The 27719-nt window shown below is 38.2% G+C and overlaps 2 protein-coding genes across 7 annotated transcripts; one reads left to right on the forward strand and one right to left on the reverse strand.

Moving 5' to 3' along the window:
* The first annotated feature begins 268 nt into the window (after positions 1–268).
* Positions 269–12106, forward strand: LOC113686689 (exosome complex exonuclease RRP44). Of its 2 annotated transcripts, XM_027204338.2 has the most exons (26): positions 269–664; positions 1184–1278; positions 1418–1492; positions 1860–1990; positions 2200–2282; positions 3531–3623; positions 3737–3756; positions 4251–4299; positions 4561–4731; positions 5179–5226; positions 5771–5839; positions 6152–6289; positions 6665–6811; positions 7062–7178; positions 7388–7489; positions 7912–7976; positions 8059–8143; positions 8234–8361; positions 8536–8622; positions 8727–8883; positions 9371–9591; positions 9684–9774; positions 9917–9994; positions 10130–10282; positions 10604–10726; positions 10985–12106. In XM_027204338.2, the coding sequence occupies exons 1-26, from the start codon at positions 380–382 to the stop codon at positions 11039–11041; spliced, it is 2868 nt and encodes a 955-aa protein (XP_027060139.2). In that variant the 5' UTR covers positions 269–379; the 3' UTR covers positions 11042–12106. The 2 variants fall into 2 exon arrangements, with proteins under 2 accessions (XP_027060139.2, XP_089047751.1); XM_089191625.1 differs by lacking the exon at positions 1418–1492.
* LOC113686704 (uncharacterized) lies at positions 11343–27634 on the reverse strand. 5 transcript variants are annotated; one of them, XM_089191629.1, is made up of 12 exons: positions 27513–27602; positions 25318–25362; positions 22770–23507; positions 16342–16470; positions 15943–16116; positions 15491–15607; positions 14967–15083; positions 14105–14227; positions 13759–13881; positions 13400–13525; positions 13194–13316; positions 11343–12890 (listed from the first exon to the last, which is right to left on the reverse strand). In XM_089191629.1, the coding sequence occupies exons 3-12, from the start codon at positions 23353–23355 to the stop codon at positions 12766–12768; spliced, it is 1743 nt and encodes a 580-aa protein (XP_089047755.1). In that variant the 5' UTR covers positions 23356–23507; positions 25318–25362; positions 27513–27602; the 3' UTR covers positions 11343–12765. The 5 variants fall into 5 exon arrangements, with proteins under 5 accessions (XP_089047755.1, XP_027060166.2, XP_089047753.1 ...); XM_027204365.2 differs by lacking the exon at positions 25318–25362 and having other exon boundaries at positions 27513–27634; XM_089191627.1 differs by lacking the exons at positions 25318–25362; positions 27513–27602 and adding an exon at positions 24042–24325.
* Positions 27635–27719: the final 85 nt, after the last annotated feature.

Raw genomic sequence — 27719 nt, forward strand, 5'->3', positions numbered from 1 at the left:
CCACTAACCTACTCTTAGTAAGAACCCCCCCTTCCTTTCACTTTAAACCTGATTTATGGGAATGTTTTTCAGCAAGAACAAGGTCTGATGAAAATAAAGTGCCACCAAATTAACAATTTTTTTCCTTTTTTGTAAATGTGACGTTACAAGGCCTTGATAACATGGGGACGAACTTGTGGGGTTGAGTTGCAAAACCTCCTCATACCTAAACCACACCCTCGTGACTGGGGACGAGTTTGTATCTGCGTTAAGTACGGTATGATGTGGCCTACATAGAGTACATGACAAGGAAACGGAATGGCGGACCTCGTGCATCCATTTTTTATCATATTTTAAAAGTAAATTTACGATCAAACAGCGATCTGTTTTCTTTGGAGCCATGCTCAGATCCAAGGTGTTTGTCAAGAAGACACGAAAGGGAGGAGTAATGAAGATAGTTCGTGAACATTACTTACGAGATGATGTATGGTGCAGAGCAAGTCACTGTAGAAACTGCGCTCAAACAGATCAAAATTTACTGGATTCATCGCCTCATAGCTCCTCTAAACTGTACACATTTCCACATTATTTACTGCCTGATACAAATGTTGTGTTACATCAGATAGACGTTTTAGAAGATCCAGTGTTCACAAATGTAATACTTCTACAAACTGTCTTGCAAGAGGTGAGTTCTTAGTGAGTTTTTCAGACAAGTTCTGAAACTGAATTCAGCTGTGTCATGACGATCCAGAGGCCCGAACTTAATAGAAAGCTCAGAGATGCGCCCTGAACCTTTCTTTTTTAAGACGCTGTCACAACATTCTGAATTTATATGATCCTAGTTGTTATTCAACTGTTTTCATGACGACATGAAAAGCACATTGGCAATCACTTTTGTAACATTTATTTATTCATGTGGTAATTTTGACTTTTATACTTCCTCAGAAATGTTATACAGGTATTACAAAAAAAAAAAAAGAATTACAGATTACTACTATTTGACATTAGTTTGCAATAATTTGGACGTGAATTTAATTTTCAGCAAAGAGTACACTAAAATCGTTGTCATTAATCCTTTAATTTGTTTGATTTAAGTCATGATCATTTTCATGTTTTTCATGGATCACATTCCATAATTCTTTATTACTCTTTTGCCATATTCGGATCAACTCTTTTTAAGACAAGTATCTCCAATCACTTTCAGGTGCAGCATCTCAATGCCTCAGTTTACAAGAGAATCAGGGAATTGATATCCAGTAAACAAAGAAAATTTTTCGTTTTTTCAAATGAGCACCATAGGTAAGTGTGCATCTATTTGGAACCCTACGGATCATCCTTTGCATGATAGCGAAAAAATTGTTGTCCTATCAAAGCTAGGATTTACCTTCAGAATAATTGTGCATTTCATAACTTGTAATTCTTGTTTTGGCTTCTCAAGAGAAACATATGTTGAGAAAAGAAAGGAAGAATCTCCAAATGACAGAAATGACCGAGCGATAAGAGTGGCAGCAAGGTATTGGTCAGATCCAACAGGAAATGACATCTAAATTACCTCTAAGTTTTGTAGTTAGAAGTAAATTGCAATGTTCGTGTGTGATATTTAAAGCTTGGTTATTTTTCTAAACCTTTTTTAGAAAACTCACAGAGCTTCAAATTGTTTTGAAATAAAAAACATTCTGCTTTTGTCATCATTGCATGTCTTTGGTAATGTCACTATTAACTACCAATCTCCTTATTGAATTTCATTGTCAATTGGCATAGTGAAAAACCAGGTAAAGCCTAGGTTTTGTTTTTAATTTCCTTTTTTTCGGAGAGTAGCCTACTAGGTGGAATATTTAATACACATTATTTTCAGATTTCATTTTGCTGATTTCTTTCAGCTGGTATGATGAGCATTTAAAGGAATGTGAAGGAGGAAATAATGAAGATCTAAGAATTAGGGTTGTTCTTCTCACAAATGACAGAGCAAACAAAGAAAAGGCAAAGAATGAGGGAATCATTTGTTTTACAGGTATAATCAACATTTTCCTCTTAGTACTCTGGGAACTTTCCCCCTCACTAACGTCTAAAAAACTCCACCAAAGATGCTTTTGCTTTGTTGGAACCTTTTAATATCTAAATCATCAAGTATTTAATTACTAATGACCAATATAATAGTTGTACATTGGTTAGCATGTTCATGACAATTTTTGGAATCTAATTGTGTATTGGTATTCACAGCTCAAGAGTATGTTGAAAGTCTAGAAGGGAATGAAGGTTTAGCTGACCGATTGGCACTCTCCTGTAACACACAGCGTGATGAGGTACAACAGTCATCTGCATGAAGATTTAGATATATGAAAATTCACATATTTGCACTGCGGTGGAAAGATGAAATTAGAAGATCCTCGCAGCTAAGAACACTACTGAAACTAGTAGTTGTAAGTAGGACCTGAAAAAAAAAATTTCAGGCCCGTACGGGATTTGAACCCATGACCTCTGCGATACCGGTGCAGCGCTCTACCAATTGAGCTAACAAGCCAACTGGGAGCTGGTCAATGAATTGGGTACAAATAAACATCCGAGTGAATGAAGATTTAGATATATGAAAATTCACATATTTGCACTGCGGTGGAAAGATGAAATTAGAAGATCCTCGCAGCTAAGAACACTACTGAAACTAGTAGTTGTAAGTAGGACCTGAAAAAAATTTCAGGCCCGTACGGGATTTGAACCCATGACCTCTGCGATACCGGTGCAGCACTCTACCAATTGAGCTAACAAGCCAACTGGGAGCTGGTCAATGAATTGGGTACAAATAAACATCCGAGTGAATGAAGATTTAGATATATGAAAATTCACATATTTGCACTGCGGTGGAAAGATGAAATTAGAAGATCCTCGCAGCTAAGAACACTACTGAAACTAGTAGTTGTAAGTAGGACCTGAAAAAAAAATTTCAGGCCCGTACGGGATTTGAACCCATGACCTCTGCGATACCGGTGCAGCGCTCTACCAATTGGGCTAACAAGCCAACTGGGAGCTGGTCAATGAATTGGGTACAAATAAACCCAGCTTTCCACCGCAGTGCAAATATGCAAATTTTCCTACTTACAACTACTAGTTTCAGTAGTGTTCTTAGCTGCGAGGATCTTCTAATTTCATCTTTCCACCGCAGTGCAAATATGTGAATTTTCATATATCTAAATCTTCATTCACTCGGATGTTTATTTGTACCCAATTCATTGACCAGCTCCCAGTTGGCTTGTTAGCTCAATTGGTAGAGCGCTGCACCGGTATCGCAGAGGTCATGGGTTCAAATCCCGTACGGGCCTGAAATTTTTTTCAGGTCCTACTTACAACTACTAGTTTCAGTAGTGTTCTTAGCTGCGAGGATCTTCTAATTTCAAGTCATCTGCATGTTTATAACTTTGAATTTTTCAGTGCTTCATCATATTTGAATGTCCAACTGAGAGTGGTATTTACTATGTTACAACGTTTGGTCATGAAATATACTTGAAAGTCAAAGTTGTTTCTTTTATTTGTATTGTTGAAATGAAATTCCTCTGTAGATAGATGACAAGACAAGCAGGAAGTGGGTTTACCCAGAACATCTACCTATGGCTAAAATACAGGCTGGACTAAAAAGTGGCAAGTATGTACAGGTGATTACTGGTCTCAGTTATTGTACTATTGTCCTCAGAATGTGTTCAAAATGATAGTAAAACTTTGTTGAATACTCTAAAGTTTTCTTCTTTCCTTCTTCTTTATATTCAAGGGTGCTTTTCATAGGAGCAGGTAAGCACAGTCTGAATGTTTATTGTTACTTGTCAGATATTTGTATTCTGTTGGATGACATTTATACTTGCCTCTTCTGTAGTTTGATAATTTTTTTTGTAGAATATTGAAGAAAATTCATGCTTTAGTGATAATTGCTACAACTTTTATTCAGCTAAGTGTTTTTGCACCCCTCCCATTTGTACAATCCAAAAGTCTGTTCTACCATTTTTTGCATACTTAGCAATTTTCTGAGTAAAATTCTCACAATAGATTCAATATGACAAGGGGTCCTTTACAATGAGAAAGGGCATAAAAGGAGGAAATATTTCTCCCATGAAACAAAGAGTTTTTGGTTACAAAAATCATCTAGACAATCCTTTATGACATGATATGTTCCAAGCAATAATTCACCCTATGCAACAAAAAGAGTTGATTTTTGAGACAAATTCTGTAGTTTTAAACTTTTCAAAGCTTCTTGTGTTATTGTTAACTTTTTAACTTCAAATCAACAGAGAAAACTTCACTGAGGCTTATGTATTTGTCCATGATGGAGACAAGCAGGTATAAATTTGTATAATAAGTAATGATGTGACTTAACATGTAAACATTTGACATGTACATATCATACTTGACTGTGTAACAAATAAATAATTTCTCTTCCTCTAGAGTAGTAATAATTGTGTTATCAGCACAAATTTAATTAATGAAGAGTTCACATTCTAAACTTAACATAGGGGGTCATTAAAAATGATATTGTACAGTACAAGTACTTGTCAGAAATCACACTTAACCTAGCAATGAATTTGTTTTTCCTGTGGACAGATATTTATTCAAGGACTTGTAAATCTCAACCGAGCAGTACATGAAGACATTGTTGCTGTGGAGATTCTTCCAAAGAAAGAATGGACTTGTCCATCATCATTAGTAACAGCAGCATCACCAGCTGAACATGACTCAGATGATGACAATGAAGAAAGCAACAGTGATAAAATGGTACACGTGTTTACTATTTTTTGACAGTGCAAACAAATGGCAACTTAATTAATTTACAGGATAGGAGAGTATATCCCACTAGTTCAAAATTAAGAGAATGAAGATTCTTCAAAAACAACAAATTCCTCATGCCTATTGCTTGAATCAAGAGACTCAAGAATACTAGTGCTCAGTCTACTTCTAGAAGTATAGATGTCATCATTTGTTGAGCTTGAAAATCTCTATCAATTTTCTAAACATAGGGTATGCACAATTTCCAACATTGTGCACATAAGCATGCTGATAAGTAAAAGTTGCAGTTCATTGTCACACATTGCAGTCTTTATTGTGAGAGTGTATCTTGGTATCAATTTACTTTACCTTTCCTCCTCATTGGGCTGATGGTGTAACACTACGAGCTATCAAGCTGACATATTGAAAATACATCAAGTGTTTCTTTCTTTTTAGATTGAATCAAAGAAAGAACTGGGAACAAAAAAAGTGTTGTCAGGAAAGGTATGTAAATTATGTTTACAACATAGTAAGAGAGATGGTAAAATATGAGCTTGGTTATGAAAGAATTTTCAAACAATTTTTGTTAGGCAGGCTTAAAAAGAAGTAGTCTGAGTGATGTTCTACAACAATAAATATTTTGATGGCAAGGGTAAGACAACAAGGCTTTCTCCTGTTCCATTAATTGATGATATTATTCTTTATTCTACCTTTGAGCTAAACAGGTTGCCATTTCTTAACTCTATTTACACATATACATGTTGCTTGCAAAATTGCATATCGTAGCAGTATGCACAATGCCTCAAGTGTCACATATGAACCTTGTAATGGCCTACCTCACCACTGTAACTTGGTGATATAGCACTGTCATGAGAAATTTGTAGGTCTGAGATCTAATTCCTCGTGTGTGACTCAAGATGTTTCTTTGTTCCACACTTTTAGTAAAAACAAATTAACTTTTTCCTTAAATATAGCTCCTTTTTGTAGGTCAAAGCTATTGAGCTGGATATGGTTTGCAGATCAATTTTTATCTTTTTCATCATCACAGGTTGTTGGTGTTATTAAAAGAAACTGGCGGCCATACTGTGGAGTGCTGTCCAAGTCTGCAAAGTCTCAAGTAAAGATAAAATCCCTATCTTTCTTTAATGAAATCTTCCAAATTACATTTTAAATGTTAATGAGAAAAATTTCATATATCACTCCTCATTAGAGGCATCTTCTTCATGAATTGTATCAGCAGATATTACAGGATATGTTGTGAATTGTAATAAAGGAAACTAATAGTGAAGAATAAAGTAGAACACGTTCTACATGTAAGGAGAAAACAGAAATTTTGACTGTGGTCAGTTTAGACTATTCTACAATGGAGTAGAACAATGGCACCACACTGAATGTGATTATGATCATTCCCCTCCTTGTCATTTCAAAGAGCACAAGACACTTGTTTGTGGCAGCAGAGAGAAGAATCCCCAGAGTTGTCATAGAAACACGCCAGGCATCATCACTTGAGGGGCAAAGGATTGTGGTTAGCATTGATTCGTGGCCTCAGCATTCAAAATACCCTGTGGTGAGCAATATTGCGTTTACACTTTTCTATGTAGCATGGACAAGTAGTTTTGTGAGGTAGACATTGCCAACAGCGTATCAGTGTGGATTGAAGGCTGTACGTTGACTGTCTATTTCTTGGATTCCTTATTCATGATATTTTAACCTATTTCGCGATTTTTGTTTCGTCTATAGGTTCCTCTTCCAACCTTTAATTACAAATTTTCACCATTCGTTTGCTGGGGAATCAAAACTAATAATATGGGAGTAACCAACTTCTTTAGAGGGGTACAGAAAGGACAGCGATAAGGATTAGCAATTTTCCGAGTGACATCGCAAAATCCAGTGTCCTAATAAGTCTATTATGATTCTTCTTTTTCATTATTGTGGAATGAAGGGACATTTTGTCCGAAAACTTGGTACCATTGGTGACAAAGAAACGGAAAATGAGGTTCTGTTATTGGAGAGAGATGTTCCCCACTTGCCCTTTTCAGCAGCGGTACTGAAAGATCTTCCCGCCATGCCCTGGTCAATCACAGACGAGGTATGAAATAGTGATTAAGTAAATACGTATATGCGCGTACTCTTAAATTCCGGCCATATCTTGCCTCAGGGACAGTAAAGTGTGAATGAAGTTGCTCAGTTGATTCTTGCGATGTATTAGCACGTTTTCGTGAAATTTAATATCTGTACCATATAAGATGAGCATGAAGTATCCTGGGGAAGAAAGTACTAAGAAAATATGTTTTAACTTCAGCCGGAAAATGTTTATTTTTGTGTGCCGGTCATTGCAGGATGTAAAGATTCGTTTGGACTTGCGGCTCCTAGCTGTGTGTAGCATTGATCCTCCGGGGTGCACAGACATAGATGACGCATTGCACTGGAGATTGCTGCCAAACGGAAACTACGAGGTACGCGAAAAAAGACGATTATTAACAGGGTTGGTATGTTATTCTCGTTATTCTCAACTACGTGTATAATGTTTAGAATATCTGTTTGACTATTTTTAACTTCAAATACTTCGAGAAAAGTTCAGCGTTGAAATTATCCCCTCACCAACCTTGAATTATCTTGTTGCATGATCATGGTCAGTCCGACTGTCTTTATTATTATTCATCAGGTTGGTGTACATATAGCAGATGTCACGCACTTTATCAGACCAGGTACAGCTCTGGATGCTGAGGCAGCTAATAGAGGAACTACAGTCTATCTCACAGATAAGGTGATTTACAGCTGCATAATTTATGTGATGCAGGCACTTTAAAAGATTTCGTGACACTAATAAGACACCACTCTTAGGCGGCAAAAGGAATTTTCAAGACGCTATTTGTTTCATTCCAAATTTCAGCTTTGGAGCACAATAAAGGGACGGAACGCGCTAGTCAGTCCAGTGGGTGTGTTTTGCATGGAGCTCGTTTCTGCCTTATGTATTCATATAGATATTTTTTTAAACTGTCTACCTTACTCTCGGAGGAGCTCTCTCCTTCTGACCATTGGTACAAATGGGTCTTATTGAAGTCTTAAGAAACTTTTGCGGGATAATCTTTGAATTGAGACTATAAATTCCATCCCTAAAGTTACTATCTGGGAGTTGAAATCTTGCTTAATTGTTGGTATTGACTTGTTTTAATGTTTATCACACAGCGTATTGACATGGTACCAGCACTCCTGAGTTCAGACTTGTGTTCACTGAGATCTAATGTGGACAGGTTAGTAAGGCTTATATACAAATTTTTTTGCACGGTACATATCTAATGCAATGTAACTGGCTTGACATATTCCTCACTTTAGGCTGGCGTTTTCATCTATATGGGAAATGACACCACAAGCTGAAATTGTCTCCACGAAGTTCAAAAAAAGCATTATCTGTTCTAGAGTGAGTACATGTAGGTTTTGATAGCAAACAGCGTCGTAAACTTGAGGCTATCTGCAATTAAGACTATTTATCCTGTCTTTAAACTTTCAGACTTCCTTCACGTATGCCGAGGCTCAGATGCGAATTGATGATCCGACCCAAACAGATGAAATAACTCTGAGCTTAAGACATCTCAACAAACTGGCAAAGATTCTAAAACAAAAGAGAGTCGAACAGGGGTAAGAAAACTTGTATTTGAGGGAACAGTAGTTCCCGCAAACCTTGATCTGAACTCCAATACTGACCAGAAAAGACGTGAATTCTTCTCTTATCCAGACACTTTGCACAATTACGTTTTATCAGTTCCTTTTTTTATCTTCTTAACTCATCCACTGACTTACTTTTTATTTCAGTGCTTTAACTCTTGCGTCTCCAGAAGTTCGTTTTCACATAGACAGTGAGACACACGACCCAGTAGATCTTCAAACAAAGGAACTCAAGTGAGCTAGCTATTTATCATTGTCAAGCTGTTGCTGTTAATTTTGATTCCTTGAGTGATCGATTTGAGGATTATCCACTCTAACTTTTGTTAATGTTCTTTCAGGGAGACGAATTCCCTCGTGGAAGAATTTATGTTGTTAGCCAACATTTCAGTCGCCAAGAAAATTTTTCAAAATTTCCCAGAGTTTGCCGTTTTACGGAGACATCCTTCGCCACCTGCTGCAAACTATGATGTGTTGGTGAAGGCTGCGAGCTCCAAGGTGAGCCATTTTACTTGGGGGGAGGGGGATTTCCATATTATTGTTTGGAATTGATGTCATGCACGGGGAATGTTACTTGTTATTCTGAAATCAAAACCAATTTTGATTACCCGCCTCTTACCTTTAATTTTGTTACAACGCCATTGTTGAACGTAATGTTGTATTTATTACGTCAAAACCTGCAATGATAGAAGAAGAAAAACAAAACAAAACATTGCCAGTAATGACGAAATGAAAAAATCATGGGTGAGACGTGGTGGCGCAGGCTTAACTGGATTCCGGGTCAGAATCGGCCGAATAATAGAAGATTCTAACCCATGTTGTAAAGTGATAGGGAAATCGTGACATTAAAACGAACTTCGATTGTTCGCGATCAGTGGAGGGTCACACGGTAATATGAAATTTATTTGTTAATTTTACCCCCCCCCCCTTCAATCCCCTCTGCTGTGCAACACTGTTCTCACACGTCACTTGCGTATCTAAATAGGGAGTCCAACTTGAAGTGGATAGTGCCAAGTCTCTCGCTGTTTCGTTGAATGCTGCTAATATCCCAGATGAGCCCTATTTTAACACTCTGCTTCGAATTATGGCGACGCGATGCATGATGCAAGCGGTTTACTTCTGTTCAGGCATGCTCCCTGAAGAGGAATTTCAACATTACGGTTTGGCAACTCCAATTTATACACATTTCACGTCACCAATCAGGAGGTATGTACTGCTCCAATGTACCATTAATTTACTGCCAATTTACCATTTGATTACTGTACATTTCATTAACCTAAAATTTTTCCTACCTGTAGATATTCTGACATCTTGGTACATAGACTCCTAGCTGTTGCAATTGGAGCTTTAGATTCGTATCCAGACCTCCTCAGCAAAGACAAAACACAGGTGGGTATGACCTGAGGTATAACCAGTTCGTAGCTTACCACTAGGCTCCATTCTCTCGCTGTCAAAATTAGTGAGTTATCTTATAACGAATATATCTCTGTCGTTACTGTCATTAACGTCTTACTTTTCTCTTTACTTTCAGAAATTGTGCAATCATCTGAACTTCCGTCACAAAATGGCCCAGTATGCTTCACGGGACTCCATTGACCTGCATTGCCAGGTAGTGTGGTTTTTAATATCATTCTTTTGTCATAGTTTTTAAGACTTCACAAAGAGTTTGTAGTGTTTGTTTGTTTGTTGTTTTTTTTTTGCACTCAGACTGTTTGGCTTATTTCATGGAATGTTCTTTTCTCAGCTGTTTTTCCAAGGAAAGGCTATAGAAGAAGAAGAAGCGTTTGTGCTGTTTGTTCGTAAGAATGCGCTTCAAATTCTGATCCCTAAGTATGGCCTTGAAGGAACCGTGTTCATGAACAAACAAGATGTATCAGGATTTACCTACAACGAACAGGTGTTTTTCTCCCAAACTTTTTTTCAATACATAGTCAGCTTCGATTTGGCAGAGAAGAGGTTCATGAGTGAGCGTTGGTGTTTGAGAAAATCGAAGGAATAATGACGCTTATCATCGGAGGTTTGTAGGGGACATGTGGTGTGAATCTTTTCGGGTTAAATCTTGGTGTCAGCAAACGTAGCGAATGTAAGTGTTCATGACATTCCCTGATGAAATCACATGATCCATTCTCCGACGCTTAGTTTACCTTGGCAACTGTAATACATAATATCAAGAATGATGTCAAGAATTACCATTTATTTTCTTTTTTTGTTAATCAAGGAGCCATCCCTTACAGATGGTGATGTCACCTACCGAAGCTTTGACCGAGTGGCTGTCAAGATTAATGTTGACAAGTCCTCAACAGAAAATAAATTTTTATCTTTCAGCCTCGTCTCTAGAAAGGTAATTCTAAAGACTTTGAAAGAAAAGAGCAAACAAACAAATTTCACATTTTATATGCCGGGACGCGAAAAAAGCTCAGAACATGATATGAGAAGTTTTCATCGACTGAAAACTACTCAAATGTTTTCTCATCTTCTCCCAATCACGATTCATCCATTATAACGACTTAAACACTCTCTTTCCTCGCTCTAGTCTTTGAACGACAAAATAATTTTTCTCCTCCTCATTTCTTAAGTCGTGTATGTGTTTCTTTGACAGGGCAGCAGTGCAGAGGACATGAAAGAACCTGTCTCCAAGAAGACTAAGTTCGACTGACTGATTGCTGTAGAAAGATGGGACAATAGTGAGGATACAGATATAGAAAGTGAAGTGTGAAGGAACTGAGGAGACCACAAGCGACTCCACACAACAACGGCAAGGGCTTGAAAACGCCTCTCTGACAACAAAATATCGGGATTTCTGTAAAGTTGCGCATCTTTTTTACTGATTTTATTAGACTAAAGTAGTGTGGATAAGCGATGTCTTAGTGGATCAGTAAAGCACATTCAAAAAAATGATTGTTAAACAAATTGCAATTGAACGTTTAATATCTCGCTACGCTCAACGTGAAATCCTATAAATTGCAAGCATCATTTATTCATATTTAAATTTATGTACAATTTATACTGTCAGATAAGTGCTATTCCTCCTTCCCGCGAGACTTGCAGGGACGTTACAAGAACATTTGGATGTTCCGTATTTGGCAAGGGTGTTTGTGATTATTTCCCTCTCTCAAAGTTGTAATCGAGGGTAAAATTATCTTATGGGGCCAATTGTTTTGCCATTCTTACAAATAACATCTGATCTTTCGTTAAATCTAAGTATGGAGTATACAATGAAGTATCTCAGTTCCTTTGGTCAAAGGCTAATTTGGTTCCTTTCAAGAAAATCCAAATTTGTTATTTTAAGTCATAAAGGTATAGATATTAAACAAAATTTGCTTCTTACCCAAAGGAAACAAAAAAGTTTTACTCATGTACTGAAGTTACACAACTATCTTATGTCTTTGTTGCGTCCTCTGGCCTGTCGTGACGTTTTAAAACAAGTTGGATTGTAATTTGGACAGGTTATTTGTCCAAAACTTGTGTTAATTACTGACGAATAATTGTTCCTCTAAACTCGTCACTAATCTTGGCTGTAATGGTGCTACATGAAAATTGCCAAAGATGCTAGGAAGTGAGCTTGGATTTTTCGCACTATCTGTGACATAAGTAAAATTTTCGATTGAGTGTCATAAAACCAAAAGCAAAGTAGGCGCAACAGCCATTCAGGAAAAAGGTAAGTATAACTAGAATCTCAAAGGTTAAGAAAATAATAATAAAAAGTCTGAAGCTCGGGAAAGTCGCGGTTGGTTTAGTTTTATAATTTGATTGGTTGAAAGAGTGGCGCGAGTTTTTTAGGCCAATCATACAACAATCCGGGATTGAACACTTAGTTGAAATTTACTCAAATATGCATGTTAGATTTAAAACAGAGACAGTTCTTAAAACTCGCCACCCTATCAAGGTAAATTAAATACGACAAAACACTTTCCATATTTACATTCCTCATGTACCCTCTATCAAAAAAGGTTGTCAAAATATCCTTGACTTCCGACAAGGTTTGATGAATTGAACACGGGACCTTGGTAACCATCGTTTGTCCACCGAAGTCAAATCCACTCTCATGTTTAAGGTCAGTCCAAAGGTTGACATGATACAGCCTCTCGCCGTTTTGTCAAGTAGCAGTCCTCGATAGGTTGAAATAAATATTTTGATCCTCTTTTATGGTCTTACCTACTGCACTAAGCTTGAATTTACATTGAAACAATTCTGACTCAATTACTGTTCTATTCTTCTGAAGACGAAAGCATTATCTTGAAAATTGGATGTTTTTACTCCAACAGAATCTTTGGGTTCTTTAACAGTGTATTAATGAGGAAATATAACCTTTGCCCAAATGCGTGAGTGGTGAGGCTGTCAGAGAATCTCACTCACAGTACAAAGGAAACACTGTTATTTCTACATACACATAAAGCCGTTTATAGGTTGCCGCAGACCAGGTGGACAGGTACATTTGTAGCTTCCCGGCGTGTTAACACATTTATGCTGACAAAGGAACGAATATCTGGAACATTCGTCGATATCTATAAGCAAAAAGAAAAAATTCTAACTAATTTGAGTCAATATCTTCAAAAGCAGGTCAGCATTCTCGGTGAAAAATTCTTTGTTGTTTGGTTTCCCCTAAACATGCACCCTCTCTAGAACAATTCTCGATTTTCAATATTTTTCGAAAAACATCCACCTACTGAGTCGATATAGAGTAATAAAAAAAAAAAGCATCTTGTTACCAGCAACACTCGAGTGATCTCTAGTTAGACTTACATCTGCCGGTTTACTTCTGTTTCACTGTATTTAGAACATAAAAAGCTATCATCTGATCTGCTCACCTTTGCATGATTTCCTGTCAGACTGTAACATAAACCCATACTTGCAGGAGCATCGGTAACTTCCTGGGTAGTTCTGACACACCTGGTCACAGCCGCCATTGGAGTTTGCGCATTCGTTCTCGTCTGAAATAAGTTTGTCGGTGACATCAATTTCAAACGAAACCCAACTTTGATCAAACCTCATTTAACGACGGCAATCTACTTACCGATACAAATCTTGTGTCTGTGATTAACAAATCCCTTGGGACAATCACAAGTGTGGCTTCCAATGGTATTGCGGCATCGCGAAGGAAGGGGGCATATCCCAGGGTACAATGCACACTCATTTATATCTAAAACCAGAGAAGTTTAAGAAAAACAAATTCGTTTATTCATTCAGAATCTGAACAGAAAATTATGAATTAAAGGGTAGACGCCCAAGTCGTTTATCTAAATGTGAATATGTTCTTCAACTTAGAGGAAACGAAAGCAAAAGCACTTTTTAGACACGATGACAGCTTATTATGTGATTCAAAAAGGTCTCTCAAAATAGAAAAGCATTCAAAGGTATTCGAACGACACATACCAACACATGACTTAAGGTCATCACTGAGCTGGAATCCTTTGCTACATGAACAGAAGTAAGATCCAGGAACATTACGACAGTTGTGGTGGCAGCCATGGATACCTCGTGCGCATTCGTCGATATCTAAAAAAACCAACGAATTAATATGGAATACTCAATAAAACGTTCAAGAGTAATGTTTACCCTCATTCTTCTATCACAAATTTCTTGCAGTCTTAGTCTAGACTGAGAATCCATTGCATCCACGGAGGAATTAAAACCACTAAATTGCAGAAATCTTAACACAGCCATCAATCGTGACCTTTCTTAAATGTTCCCAGACACTAAATTGTCTAACTTTTTTCACCTGAACAGGAAATTCCATTCACATTCAATTCATATCCCTTGGAACATGTGCAGCGGTACCCTCTGGGCGTGTTGATACAGTTCTGATGACAAACACCTTTGAATAAGCTGCATTCGTTTACCTCTGAAGGAGAAAGATACACAACAATCAACAAGGAAATGATCTGCTCAGTGAAAGTGGAAAAAAATTTGCATGACCATTTAAGTGAAAAAAGCTCGATATGGCAGCTAGACTGAAAATGGGTTCTTGATTTAGACACGGCGAGTTTTCTCAAATCCGTGAAGACTATGTCTTTTTTCAGTGGTCCAGGTTTCAGATATTGGTTAAGTAAACGATTCAAGGTGATTCACACATTGTTTTGGAAGCTCTCGGCGATGTGAAGTAAGAGATAAGACGTGTTTGTTATCATAAAACGTTCTCTGCATCTGAGAACAAGAGATAGCGTATCAAGAAAGATGGTTCTCTTATAGATAAAGAGTTCTTCATACTTTACTAATAAATCAATTGCAAATTGGCCCATATGACGCTAAAGCTCATGAGTACGACGCAAATTATTTGAATGATGTTCACTCTATATCTTGTCTGGTAATTGGTAGAAACATCAACAAATGTCTACAAATGCGCCAAATCACCGGAAATTATTTTAATGAGTTACATTGTGAGTGTGTTGACTTGTTCGGTCAACAAAGTAAGACTATGAACTATCAGTGAAAATAGCTACATACAATTGATAATCATAGATTGTACGTTTTACATGCAACAAAAGTCACGAGCTTGTCGCTTATAACTTAGCATGAGTATCTGAGAGATGTTTGGCTGCTAAATCTTGCAAACCATTGTGGACTCAGCGTCCCTGACTTACCGACACATGTTTGGCCATCTGGACCCATGGCGGTACCTGGTGGACAGGAGCAGTTTCCAAACTCGGTACATCTCTGAATACAAGCGATATCATTCATTGAACACTTAGTCTTCTCTTCTGCAAATAAACACACGCAACAGTTACGTTCACGTCCAGTTTCATTCGTTCTTTGCCTGCCAAGTAACATTCTGTGTTCTCGGCTCGGTTGAGTATCTGACTATGACGTAACCCATTTATCCGCTCAGCGAGAATGCACCTCTAATCAAAAGTCATCTCTCGTCCTAAATGTAAAGAATGGAAAACTTGAACACTTAGACTATATTGATTTTAATTATATGTTTCTTCTGGCAAAAAATTTTATTAAAAGTGATGAGAGAACAAGTTAGCAGACATGGACAACTCGGTAGATCATTTACATCTACGGCCATAAAACGCCGACTGTGCTACCTTATAAACATGAATTTTGTCTCTGCATTGTTTTCCAATAGTAAAGATAAACAGGATGAGGGAACTCCTTGATTTACCTTCACAGGTAACCTTATCTGACTGAATCTTGAAACCCGCCTGGCACGAACAGGAAAATGAGCCTGGGGTATTTTTGCACAGCTGTGAACATGGCGAATGCCGGCATTCGTCAATATCTGAAACCCAACAAGAATGATGGAGCACTGTTAACAGACTAATGTGGTCACGTACATTGAAATCATTCTCTGATTGAAAGGCTTTAACCCTTTAACTCCCAAGATCTGATTGTTAATTCTCCCATTTAGCTGTAACACATTTCTTTGTAATTTAGTAACAAGAATTTAGTGTTATATCGTGATAACAACCTCTAACTGATAAGTGTGAGTTATCTCACTACCTGTTTGTTGGATAGTGTATGGATATTGTAGGGAGAAGTTACATGTAAATCACTTCTAGTGGAAGGTTGCTAACTTTCGGCAAGTAACGTTGACTACTGTACAATTCCACTTACCATCACAGGTGAAACCATTCATATGCAGCTGGTAACCATTATGACATGCGCACTGAGGGACACCGCCAAATTCAACACACCTATGATCACACTTAAACCCATTCCCACATCCGGTTTCAACTTCCAGCTCGGGAGAGGGTGCTTTAGTCCCGCTTGAAGAACGAGAAGCTCCGTCTGAAATGAAAATAAATATTTAGTACTCGATTGTTTGTTAGGGTGTGAAGTGATCGTGGTGTGAGATTTATGACTGCTATCCCATAAAGAACCTTGATAACAAAGCTGGGTTGTTGGGAAAGTTGGGGAAAAACAAAATCACAAGAGGTAAAGAAAACTCTATAGTAAGTGTGATGATAATTCCCGCTGATGCGACAAAGCAATGACTGGCTTGATTTTATTTACCTGAACAAGACACGCCGTCATTTTGCAAGGTATAGCCATACTGGCACTCACATTTCGCTCTACCCTTGCTTGACTCGCGGCAGACATGTTCACACTCTAGAAAGTTACTGGCACAAGAATTCTTCACAACTATTAAGGGCGGAAAAACAAAGGAAATGAAATCAGTATAACATTGTCTTGAATAATATGACACTAAACAGCTTGTTTGTTTTGAAATGAAAGTTTGTCTTCGCAAAGGCTTCAAACGACTACATTTCTTAGTTTCTGACCCTGCCGTAATCTCTACTCTGAACATGACTAATGGAATGTCCAAGTAAATACATTAAAAGTAAAATAGCTTCCCAAATCAGTACAACTTCTCAGTCCTCGTTACCCAAGGGCGTTTGGTCAGCTTTGGTCACTTTTTCATTGATCTAGAAAATCACACAGCTAAACTACGCGTACAAAGTATGCCTTTTAAGTATTTCAGTAGCCTGTAAACGAGCAAAAGTCTCACGCTCAGATGCTCTCGCCAACCAAAGAGAAACAGAGAGACACAAGTAATAACCAAGGGAAAAAAAGGAAGCTATCTGTAACTGGCCCCGGCCGGTTGTTGGAAGGTTAAATAACGCTATCCGCCGAGTAACTCCGTATATGGTCAATAGCACGGTACATTTTGTTCACTCTTATCCGCTGGATAGCGATTTAGCTCTTTGGACAACTGCACCCCGGTTGTTGATAATCGTATCATGTCCAAAATCATTCCCGGCGAGTTGATGTATATTAAAGAAGATCAGTGCCGTAGCACTACGCTAAAAGAAAAGAAGAAAACAATGCGTCGTTCACTTTGAGCTTAAGCCTTCAGTCAGGACTGCTGATGGGGAGTTTTAGGACACTTAACGCTTACTGAAACCCTAGGATAAAGAAACTGATGCGGGGTTGTTTTATACCTCAGACGACTTCAATTCTTCTCACTTCACCAGGTGAAGCTCTGAGTTCATTTTACAAACACATCTTTTAATCTCTTGTAATGCTGACGCGGCCCTAACCCATTATAAATAGATAAAGGAGGTAAGTTTCTAAAGAAACCGTTGTGCTGCGTCGTTAAGAGATTATCACAGGGTGATTTAATGTTATCAACTGAGTTGGAAACGTAAATTGGTCACCGTAAAGAGTTTAAAGGCTGACGTTTCGAGCGTTCGCCCTTCGTCCTTCGCTCTGACTAAGGGCTAACGCTCGAAACGCTATCATAAATGGCCTGGGGGTTCGTTTGATTATCAACAAGGAGAGAGGCTGAAATTGAATAATGATCAATTATACTTTATGGGATTCTTGCGAGGGAAAAAGAGAATTTACGGAAATCTCTTTGCTAGAAATCCTATCACCGGATAAGTAGGTGAGTTTATTCCATGACCTTATCCTCTTCACTGACCTGGAGCTGAGCGGCAACGATTTTTACTAAAAAACCATTAACATGCCAACCACAAAAGTAAAAGCATATTAAGTCTGCTTACAAATATTTAAGGTTCCTTCTTACTGTAAAGTTCGCTGATACTTCTGATTTCTTTTGCATGTCCTCTGTATGTCTAGACTCGTGAAAGGTAATATAAATCTAATAATCAATGATCATCTCACCTGACCAGCTCGACACTATTTCCGTTGGTACTTGACCGATAAGTAATAATATTCAGAACAGTCACGGTTTTCTGCATTGTTAGAGGTATATCGAACTATTTTATGTTTTCAGAATGCAGTTTGTGTCAAGTTGCTGATTACTTCACGATAATTTCTAAAGGTGCAAAAGATATCAAGAGGTGCATCAGAAAGTTCGCTTTTGCAAATAGGGGATTGGTTTCTCGGCTTTCGCCAACCTAAGAAAATCTGCGGTTTTTCGGTTACCACAGAAAATGAGAGTATATGATGAATTGAGATATTGCTCAATTTCAAATTACTCGCAGAGTTTGTCACAAGTTTGGGCCTGTAAGTTCATTATTGAGTCCATCTTGCTTTCTTTAACTTGACTTTTTCCGTCTAATGAAGATGCTCAAGTCGTAAATTCGTGTGCGTGCAAACCATATTAAAGGGTTTGTTTTTATGAAATCGGCCTCCACTATGATACTGTTTGCCCCTTTTTGCTAAAAGGCTTTTTTATAAAAACTAACGGTTCTTATTTGATATGTACGTGCCGACATAAAAACCCATCGGAAATGTGCAGACTCCTGGGAGGAAATCTCGAGTTTATTTTGCTTTTGTGAAGGTTAGGGTGACCTTCTAAAGAAAAAGATCCCATGCCCTCGGCTATAGTTTACGAATTGAAGAAAAAAAAAGTGAGGTCGGCTACAATGTGTTTGATTCTTCCTCTACTAGAGTGAAAAGAATTGGAGTTTATTAAACACATCAGAGGGAGACATGAGGTCAAGCCTGTAAACCAGATATACTGATTCAATTAGGATCATAATTGGATCTTTTTTCGGATATATGCGCTAAAAAAATCACCGCAATATCACACTTATGCCCGCATTTACCATCTACAGATACAGGTTAAGATCTTTAAGAACGAATTCAATATGGCTATTGAGAGGCATAATAAAAAAGCATCCTAATGTGACCTTGCACCTAGGCGTCTTAAAGATCGCAGATAAATTGAACTGATCGTGATTAAAACCACCAATTCGACGGCTTGCGTGAGACATGACTCTCAAAGTAGTTGGTTGAAAACCGCAGATTGGTGTCTCCGGAATGAGTTCTAAGTTTCTTTTTTCCGAGTCAGCCGCTTTTGTCCAAGAAAACATTGGGAAACTTCAAACAGAAAATCTTCAAAGATATCGAGGAGTTTTTCGTTTCTTCGATCTCGTCGTGCAAAAAGAAAAAGACTTTGTATATCTCTAAACATTTCCTCTAAATTGACCAGCAGCTGAGCCAGAGAAAATAAAACCAGAGTCGTGAAGCAGAAGGGCGAAAATAAAAACAGATAGGGAGCTTGATGTAGATGTTACATAAATTTTTAATTCATATGTATATCATGACATCAACAAAACGATTGTGAATTACACACAGCTCTTCACGTTGTAACTGCATCTGTTTCCCGCTATGCCAACGTCAAGTCGAAGGATCTTTTTCTTTCGTCCCAAATTCATCGATCCTTTGTTTTTTGGTAATCCTTAGTTCATGCGAATATAATTACGATAAATGAAATAAGGTTTTTTCTGTCTTCGCCCAACGAAGGCTGAGTATCACGTGAAAAAAAACACAAACATTACTGTGACTGAGTAGAGGAAATTTAACCCAGCTGTATATCAAAGATGAGGAAGTATGAAATGATCATCTCGGCGTGGGACAACAAACCAGTTCCACGAAAAAATACGGAAATTGTTGGGCACTTCTGCTTGTTCATAACTATCTCCGTTTTTTAACCGTAGAAAAAATGCAATCGGCCATAGGTAGTAAACCATATTCACGTGTATAGCAATAACATCAGTTAAAATTTCGAATAAAGAATTTTCTTGTGATAAGAATACATGAAAGTCATATATTTGTACTGCGGAAAATACATTTTAAGCAAATGAAGATCATCGCAGTATATACTCAACTTAAGCAGTTGAGAAATAAGGCCTGAAAAAAATTCAGGCCTGAACGGGAATCGAACCCATGACCTCTGCGATACCGGTGCAGCGCTCTAACCAACTGAGCTATCAAGCCAACTGGGAGCTGGTCAATTCTCAACTGCTTAAGTTGAGTATATACTGCGATGATCTTCATTTGCTTAAAATATATTTTCCGCAGTACAAATATATGACTTTCATGTATTCTTATCACACCTTCTCCATCTACGGGTATATAAAGAACTCACAATTGACCAGCTCCCAGTTGGCTTGATAGCTCAGTTGGTTAGAGCGCTGCACCGGTATCGCAGAGGTCATGGGTTCGATTCCCGTTCAGGCCTGAATTTTTTTCAGGCCTTATTTCTCAACTGCTTAAGTTGAGTATATACTGCGATGATCTTCATTTGCTTAAAATGTATTTTCCGCAGTACAAATATATGACTTTCATGTATTCTTATCACACCTTCTCCATCTACGGGTATATAAAGAACTCACAATTGACCAGCTCCCAGTTGGCTTGATAGCTCAGTTGGTTAGAGCGCTGCACCGGTATCGCAGAGGTCATGGGTTCGATTCCCGTTCAGGCCTGAATTTTTTTCAGGCCTTATTTCTCAACTGCTTAAGTTGAGTATATACTGCGATGATCTTCATTTGCTTAAAAAAGAATTTTCTTATTGACAACTTCTTTTCATCAGTTCGCTGTTTGTTATGGGCCTGAAAAAAGTTTCTCGTGGGAAAAACATAAAGTGAAGATGCTTAACCCTTAAAAGCAACTCTTTTTTTTTTTTTTTTTTTAAGATAAACTAAGTATTGATATCTCTCGAAATCTGGTGCTCAATGAAACTCCACTCAGCGACCGACCAGGGTGCACAGCAATCATTACAAGGCGAAAAACTTTATTAGAGCACTAGCTTGTACTGTGGAAATATCAGAATGTTTCACAAGACTAAACAAACAATTGCCAAGGATAATCACGAATAACCTCCGTCAAAATGAACAGCACAGTAAGCTCAGAAGCCTCGTGCATGGGTGGAAAAAAACTTAGGTGTCAACGATTGACATGCGGGTGGGCTGAATCAATCGATGGTTGGCAAACAGGAAATATAATCATAGCCAAACTATTAAGTACTTTCCTCTTCGTTATTCTTGAACAAATACATATTTTCGATAACGAAACATGTGTCAACATAATCGACAGCAAAAACGTGCAGGGGTAAATAAACTGAATGCCACCGAATGAGTAATCGGTATTTGAAATGATGTTTACATTTAGGATTTTCCACAAATCCTGTTTGTTCATCGCCTCCGATTGTTTTTATCTTCAAGCCATTCCAACTGCTTTCAAACTGAACTGAATGAAAAAACATAGTTTTGATAAGAAAAACAAGAGTCCGGAAGAATGAAAGGGTTTTAAAAACAAATCTTAAACCATCCTTGCATCCACTGTGATTTAAGAATAACGTTTGCTCTCAAATACGCAACCTTTTACCTCTGAAAATGCCAGTGCGATTTCCTAATGTAGAATGTGTTTTTCTCATCAAACGATAAAAAAGCTCGAATTTTAGTCAAAAGAAATTTTAGCAGGAAATTTTTTACGTCTTCTTCGTATTCAGAGCCGAACAGTCTGGAAGGAATGTGGCTCTGTGAGGCAAATCAAACATCATTAGAAGTTTGGAAAAGTAGCCAAACGCCAAGCTGTAGCAAATCTCAACTCTTTAGCATTTTTTCCTTATTTGATCGGCATTTTTGTAGTTTTTCAAGCTTCTTTGGCAAGCTTCTTTCCTTACGGTTCTCACAGCTCTTCAGCTGTTACTTATTCAGTTCGGGCTTACCGCTAACGTGCCAAACTCTTTCCCAACAATTATCTTATCGCGTAACTTAATCAATACCCGTACTTCAAGTTGCTTGTTGACCTCATGTGAAATTGCGGCCGCCAAAAAATGTCGCCTTGTTACTGGTTAATGAAAAAAGGGAAAAAAACATATTTCAATATCTCGCATATGAAACACTTATCTCCATCAATAATAAGGGGAACATCGAGAAGAAACTCTGAGTACAACAAGCGACATATTTCTTTTAACAGGTTTAAACAACTGCCAGGCTTACAAGTAATAAAGAACACCGAATTTTTTGCAGATTTCTCCTTCATAACTTTTTTATAACTTGAAAGACGATGCTACTACCGCGAATTCAAAACTACCCCGAGACCACAGGGTAAGCAAAAAACCTGAAAGATCAGGTTTTCTGGGATAGGAAGGCTGACACAGCCCTTTTTAAAGCTGTAACCAATTCCTCTCACTAATGACGGGTATTTTGGTTCAGAAATTTGAGATTTATCTTGGGCCATTAGCCGCTACTTGCTTATTTGCGAATACCACAAGGTTGTTTGAAAAATGATGGTAGAATCATTCTATTCATGCCTCTATAGAAAAGCACTTCTTTCGTGGCCTATCTCTCTCAGAATAGCACACGGTTAGGATATAAAGTACAAAGTAAGGGTCTTGCGTGAGCGACATCTGTAGATCAATTTTCTCCCCGGACGCACGCGGTAGAAATAGCAGAAAATTACTTACACGCGGGTCATTGAGAATGCTACTCTAAAGGCCGACTTCCCTAATAAACCATGCAAGAATAGAACCACTCACGTATTTCTCAAGGACCCTTCTACTTTTGGTTCCTTGTACGGTTTAATCAGTGTAAATATGTCCCGAACCGGAACCCACTACTGAGCTTCCGGTTTAAATGCTTGCATTCCTCTGTTAAGCTTAAAATTTCTTTGTACATGAGACATGTTACTACTGCTTAGGATAAACGCTGGGATAAAATAAAACAAATCAAAACACTCGCCTCGTATAAATCTGCCCCTCGTGTCTTCCCATACTTGTGGGTGGCTGAGTTTCTTTGCGCATTCATGGTAGGTCTCCAACCAAAGCCTGGCTTGATTTCTCAAACCACGGGGAATTGACGGTACAGCCATTTCCAGGATAATCCTGGCGGCCAAAACGGAGTAAAGGGGTCTCCGTAAATCTCTGTATTTGATTTTGGACCAAGTCACACCAAATGTACGGCGTATGTTCTTGTGAAGCGCAGCCAGCTGCTTGTTTTCCTTCCGCTTGTTTTGCGTCGATTTAAAAGCGCACTCTTCTATGCTCCACGGCCCGCCTTCCTTCGATGTTTTGTTTAGGAAAGACTCAACCAATGCCACCCGCTTGATAAAATGGTGGTCGTCCATAAAAATCCGTTTGCGAGACTTGGTCATAGCATTCTTGGTCAACTCGGACGCATCTGTGATTACATCGATTCCTTGTTCGTCAACAACAAGCAATGATTTGTGGATCACAGGTCGAATTCGTTTGGATCGAGCTTCACACGATTTAAATACGCACATCACACACACCGCGCACATCAGCGCAAACTTAACTTGTAAATTCATGGTGTACCACTCTTGAAATGCTTCTTCTTTTATTTCTGGAAAATACCAGTCTGACCACGTTCTTGTTTCTCGTTCAGTTCTTATAGAGCTTTTCAGACCACAGCGGATCCTCAGATCAACGTGTAGTCAAGAGAGTTTAACGCGGCTTAAACCTGCGATGAAAAAAAGTCACAGAGTGAGACGGAATGGATTTCACTACGCAATAATATACGCTAACCTAATGGGGCTCAAATTTCCGTAACCCTGCTGTGATCCAAATTATCAATTGACGAGAAAAAGAGAATATTTCTTTCAGGTTATCCATTGCATGTCCCAACAAGCGTTACTGTGACAGTCACCCAAACGTAGCACGAGCAAATCAGTCAATTGGGAGATTGAAGGAGACCTCAAATGGGGTTTAAAGGCAAAAAAGCCTTCACCATGAATAACAGGTTTAGATTACATGTTTACCAAACTACAGCTCTTCGCTAGTGAAAACAAAAGTCATGAGTTTAACCCAAGAGAGAAAGTAAGTAAAACAAAGAATACCGAGGTGGCGATACGAGGTGGCGATACGATGTGGCGCCCAAACAGAGCAAGTCACGAACAGCGCGTGCACCAATACAATACTACCAGGAACAATAAAACATTTACAGTCACTATTAAGGCTTTTATTTGTAAACGATCAGTATCAAAAATAGACTTGCCTTGGCAGTGTCTGTGGTCTGTCAGTAGATGAAGTTATCAGATGGAAATTGAAGATTCAAGAGCGAAGGTTATCACAGACTGCTATCGGCAGTTTAACACGCAAGACCTGGAGACAAGTGGCCAACGGAACATACGATATGCGCTCTTCAGATGTCGCGAGCGGCTAATTCAACTGATTTCGAATTAATTTTCCTCAGAATCTTAATAAATCTTCAGTTAAGACCACTTAGAAGCGGAAAGCCAACTATTGACTAATTTAGAGGATACACCGTCTGTCAATACTGACAGTATCTTTCACAGGAAGTCGGTAAGCCTTTGATTCCTCAGAGAACTTTACAAACAGGATTGACAACTGTAGCACGACCTCAGGCGATCAATAACCTTATTACATGAGTTTTATATGACTAATTATTTTCTTATTCTGCACGCAAACGGCGCTAAAATGTTGAAGGCGCCATTAGGGCTCCTTCCGAAATAGAGTTTAAATACAGGCTATTCAAGAGGTTAGTGATTTATGACCCTGATGAAAAATAAAGCAATTATTTAATCTACATTTCACGGCATGTGTGCTCGTTTAGCTCGCTATGGTATTTCAGCCAATCGCCGACACATTCAGCACGTTATACATTTGTCTGTTCTTCTGTTGATAAGCATAGTTATGTTTTGCAGAAGACATGCAGTGGTCTTCAGCTAAGTTACTTCTCAAGCTACGATAAGCTGTAGGAGTTAAATTACTGTTACCGACAGGAAAACATGTTTAGCCGAAAGAAAAACAATTTTGAGGCGTGAGAATGTTTCTTTAGTCCGTGAAGGAATGAATAATTTGTCTAATCATCAACTTATCCAGATTTACTCTCATGAGTTAACTGTTCCCTAACGTAATGGGGAACGTAATTTGGGTGGGACATCCAGGAAACACTGAATGTTTTACTACGTGGTGTCAGAAGGACCTTTGAAATGTCCATCCTCAGCGGGGGTGAGGTCTGTTATATCCCTCCCAAATAGGTAAACAATAACAGAAGGCTTGATTTTATTGTTGGTGAGGGCAAATTGCGCTGGTTTGAAATCACGTGTAAGAGTTTGGAAAACGTTCGCTAAAATATGACTGCTAACTTTTTATTGATCCTGTTTTTATGAACAATTATTTTGTCCTGAAAAGTAGGACACCTACCACACTGTTTTTTTTTCCCTTTTTTTTTTTCGGGAATTGCTTATCATTTTTTTCGAGCACTGAGAACTGGATTACGGTATGTAGATCGTAAAGTAAAGACAAACCCCACATGTTCGTGTTTGTTGGTCGCTTGTTATTCGGCTCCCATACTGAAAGAAAAGAAAAAATGTCCTAAAAGAGCTCTACAGCTTTTGCTGTTATAACATATGAGAACCCTGGGTGGTCAGGGAAAAGTCTATATTTGTCCGTGGCCGGGATTATGATTCATGATTCATTCCCCGCTGTTCGTGTGTTAAGCGATAAAAAATGTACTCCTAATCCACTATTTTGCAGCAACAATTTCACGGAATTTTCTACAGAAAGCCTCTCTATGTAGATTTTTTAAGAGATGAAACTTTAGACTCAGTTGGTGAGACTTGATAACGTAGGTTCATCAGCTTACCTGTGTTTCATCAGGCTGGTCTTGTTGTTGTTGTTATTGTTATTTTTAGACTTAATTTCAAGTTAAGCTGGACTTTCTCTTATAATTCCGACTTAATCTATTGCAAAAATTTGTAGCATGTTAATTTCGTCACCTTAGCAAAAGAACTTCACAGCAATCCTCTCACAATTTAACACGGGGCGGTTGGAGAATTGAGCAATGAGTTCACCGCCAAAACTTAGATATTCACCTTAAAAAGAGCTTGAGGCGTAACGTACAGTCCATAAGTTACTACACTTTACAAGAAATTAACCCCAATTAAACTTTCATACTGCCAGGTTGAACACTGAGTTTTTCATGAGTGTGATTAAGAAAAACTTCCTCTGTCAAAGAAACGGAGCGATTCAGATCTGTCATTTACATCTTTGAATTTGTCGCCTGAAAAAGTTACAGTATGCTTTTGATGGTTCTTGTTAATCGCTGATGGTGGAAATGTGACATACTAACATTAATATTTCGTGAATCTTTGTTTCACTGCACGTCTCTTACTAGACTAAATACGCAAAGAATCCGCTAAAATAATAGTTCTTAAAACAGAGATTTCCTTCTTTTTAGGATAATGGTTGGAACTGTTCATTTTAATTTTAACTCCTAAGCTGTTTTCCGAATAATTGTGATATTCTATATGCGGGATAGCGTCTTGTTTTCATGCGGTTTTTCAGCTATGCTCGGGCTTAAAACGGGTGAAAACAGAATCATATTGTAACCGTGTCGTGCGTCATACAACAACAACAACAACAAAAAAGTGTATTTCAGTTTCAGCGTTTTGTCGTTTAGTTTGTTATTCGAGAGATTAGTCCAGTGTTCAGTCATATAAAACCGTACGCTACTTAATCCTTAATTCAAAGCAGTTTATGGATGGAATACAATATTTTTAAAAGCACCATTGCCTACTTTTATTCAGACAACTTGAGGAAAGGCATTTTTGGCAGAGTCACCCTGAAGCTTGCCGAAGTGAAGAAGTTGTTTCATGTAACAGAGTGCAACTCAATTGAGAAAGTGGTCAATGTGCTTCAATGGGATTCATGTATTTATCTACAACCTGACCTCTCAAGTAATGAAAGACGACTACAAATAGAATTTATTTTCTGCCTGCTTGAGCCTAACTGCAATGCAGCTATTTTATTGTATTTTAAGCATGTTGAGATTTGTGAGTCACTCTTGCTTATCAGAGGATAATGAGATGAGTCTGGTGACCATCGTTCACCGAGTCCTGCCACCAACATAATCAACATACAGATAATTCAGTTACGGTGACGTCCATAAAAATACAAACATGTTTCGATCGATATTCTGCCTTCTAATCTTTTCCTGATGTTCTACTTGATCCATATTCTTTAATCCCTTATTCTCATTCTCACACTCAAAAAACAAGAAAGCTGATACAATGCACATTTCGCATCAAAAGCCGCTCTTTTGCACTATGAACGAACACTGTCCGTGTTTACAATAATCTAAACCCTAAGATCTTACGTCATCGAACAATACTCTCATCTCCGATCAAACGTGAGAAACTTTGTTTATTTTGGTGGTTTTGAACGTGATACTATTTCATGAGTGGAATTTAAGTAAAGACGCTTAGGAATGGCTAACAAATTTGAGAGCACAATGAATAGATTCAAAAGGATTTCTTGAAAAACATGAACAACTTAGAAAGCCCTCTGACTGGAATGGTTCAGAGGTTAAGGCTCAGAAAAATTACTAATGAAAAACAGAAGCCCAGTCCGAAACCCCTTCAAAAATTTTCAGGACCTCGTCATAAGAAAGACGACTTTGCTATTCTTCAGCAAACTAAAGCAATTTAAGTAAGGTACTCACGCTATCTGCAGGTGAACATTCTACCTTGTACTACAAGCTGTGCTCCGTTACTGTCAGTATAATGGTGGTGCTAGGTCTTATGTACAACTCATTCATCGCGTGCTCGATTTCGTATTTCCTGTCAGCCACAAATTAAAATCCCATGAAGGACGTGTTGTGGTTTGAAATGTCATTTAGCTGTTAGATAAAATGTCACTTGGATTCTAT

The sequence above is a fragment of the Pocillopora damicornis genome, chromosome 13, assembly GCF_964200805.1.
Source record: "Pocillopora damicornis chromosome 13, jaPocDami1.2, whole genome shotgun sequence".
In the NCBI taxonomy this organism is placed as follows: domain Eukaryota; kingdom Metazoa; phylum Cnidaria; class Anthozoa; order Scleractinia; family Pocilloporidae; genus Pocillopora; species Pocillopora damicornis.

Excerpts from the sequence above, each read along its gene's own strand:
- LOC113686689 (XM_027204338.2), top strand. The coding sequence starts at position 380 with ATGCTCAGATCCAAGGTGTTTGTCAAGAAGACACGAAAGGGAGGAGTA. Across the intron at positions 1,493-1,859 it reads GCGATAAGAGTGGCAGCAAG|CTGGTATGATGAGCATTTAA; the intron begins GTATTGGTCAGA and ends GATTTCTTTCAG. Across the intron at positions 6,812-7,061 it reads CCTGGTCAATCACAGACGAG|GATGTAAAGATTCGTTTGGA; the intron begins GTATGAAATAGT and ends CGGTCATTGCAG.
- LOC113686704 (XM_027204365.2), bottom strand. The coding sequence starts at position 23,355 with ATGAATTTACAAGTTAAGTTTGCGCTGATGTGCGCGGTGTGTGTGATG. Across the intron at positions 16,471-22,769 it reads GAGGGGCAGATTTATACGAG|TTGTGAAGAATTCTTGTGCC; the intron begins GCGAGTGTTTTG and ends CGCCCTTAATAG. Across the intron at positions 15,084-15,490 it reads AGATAAGGTTACCTGTGAAG|AAGAGAAGACTAAGTGTTCA; the intron begins GTAAATCAAGGA and ends GTTTATTTGCAG.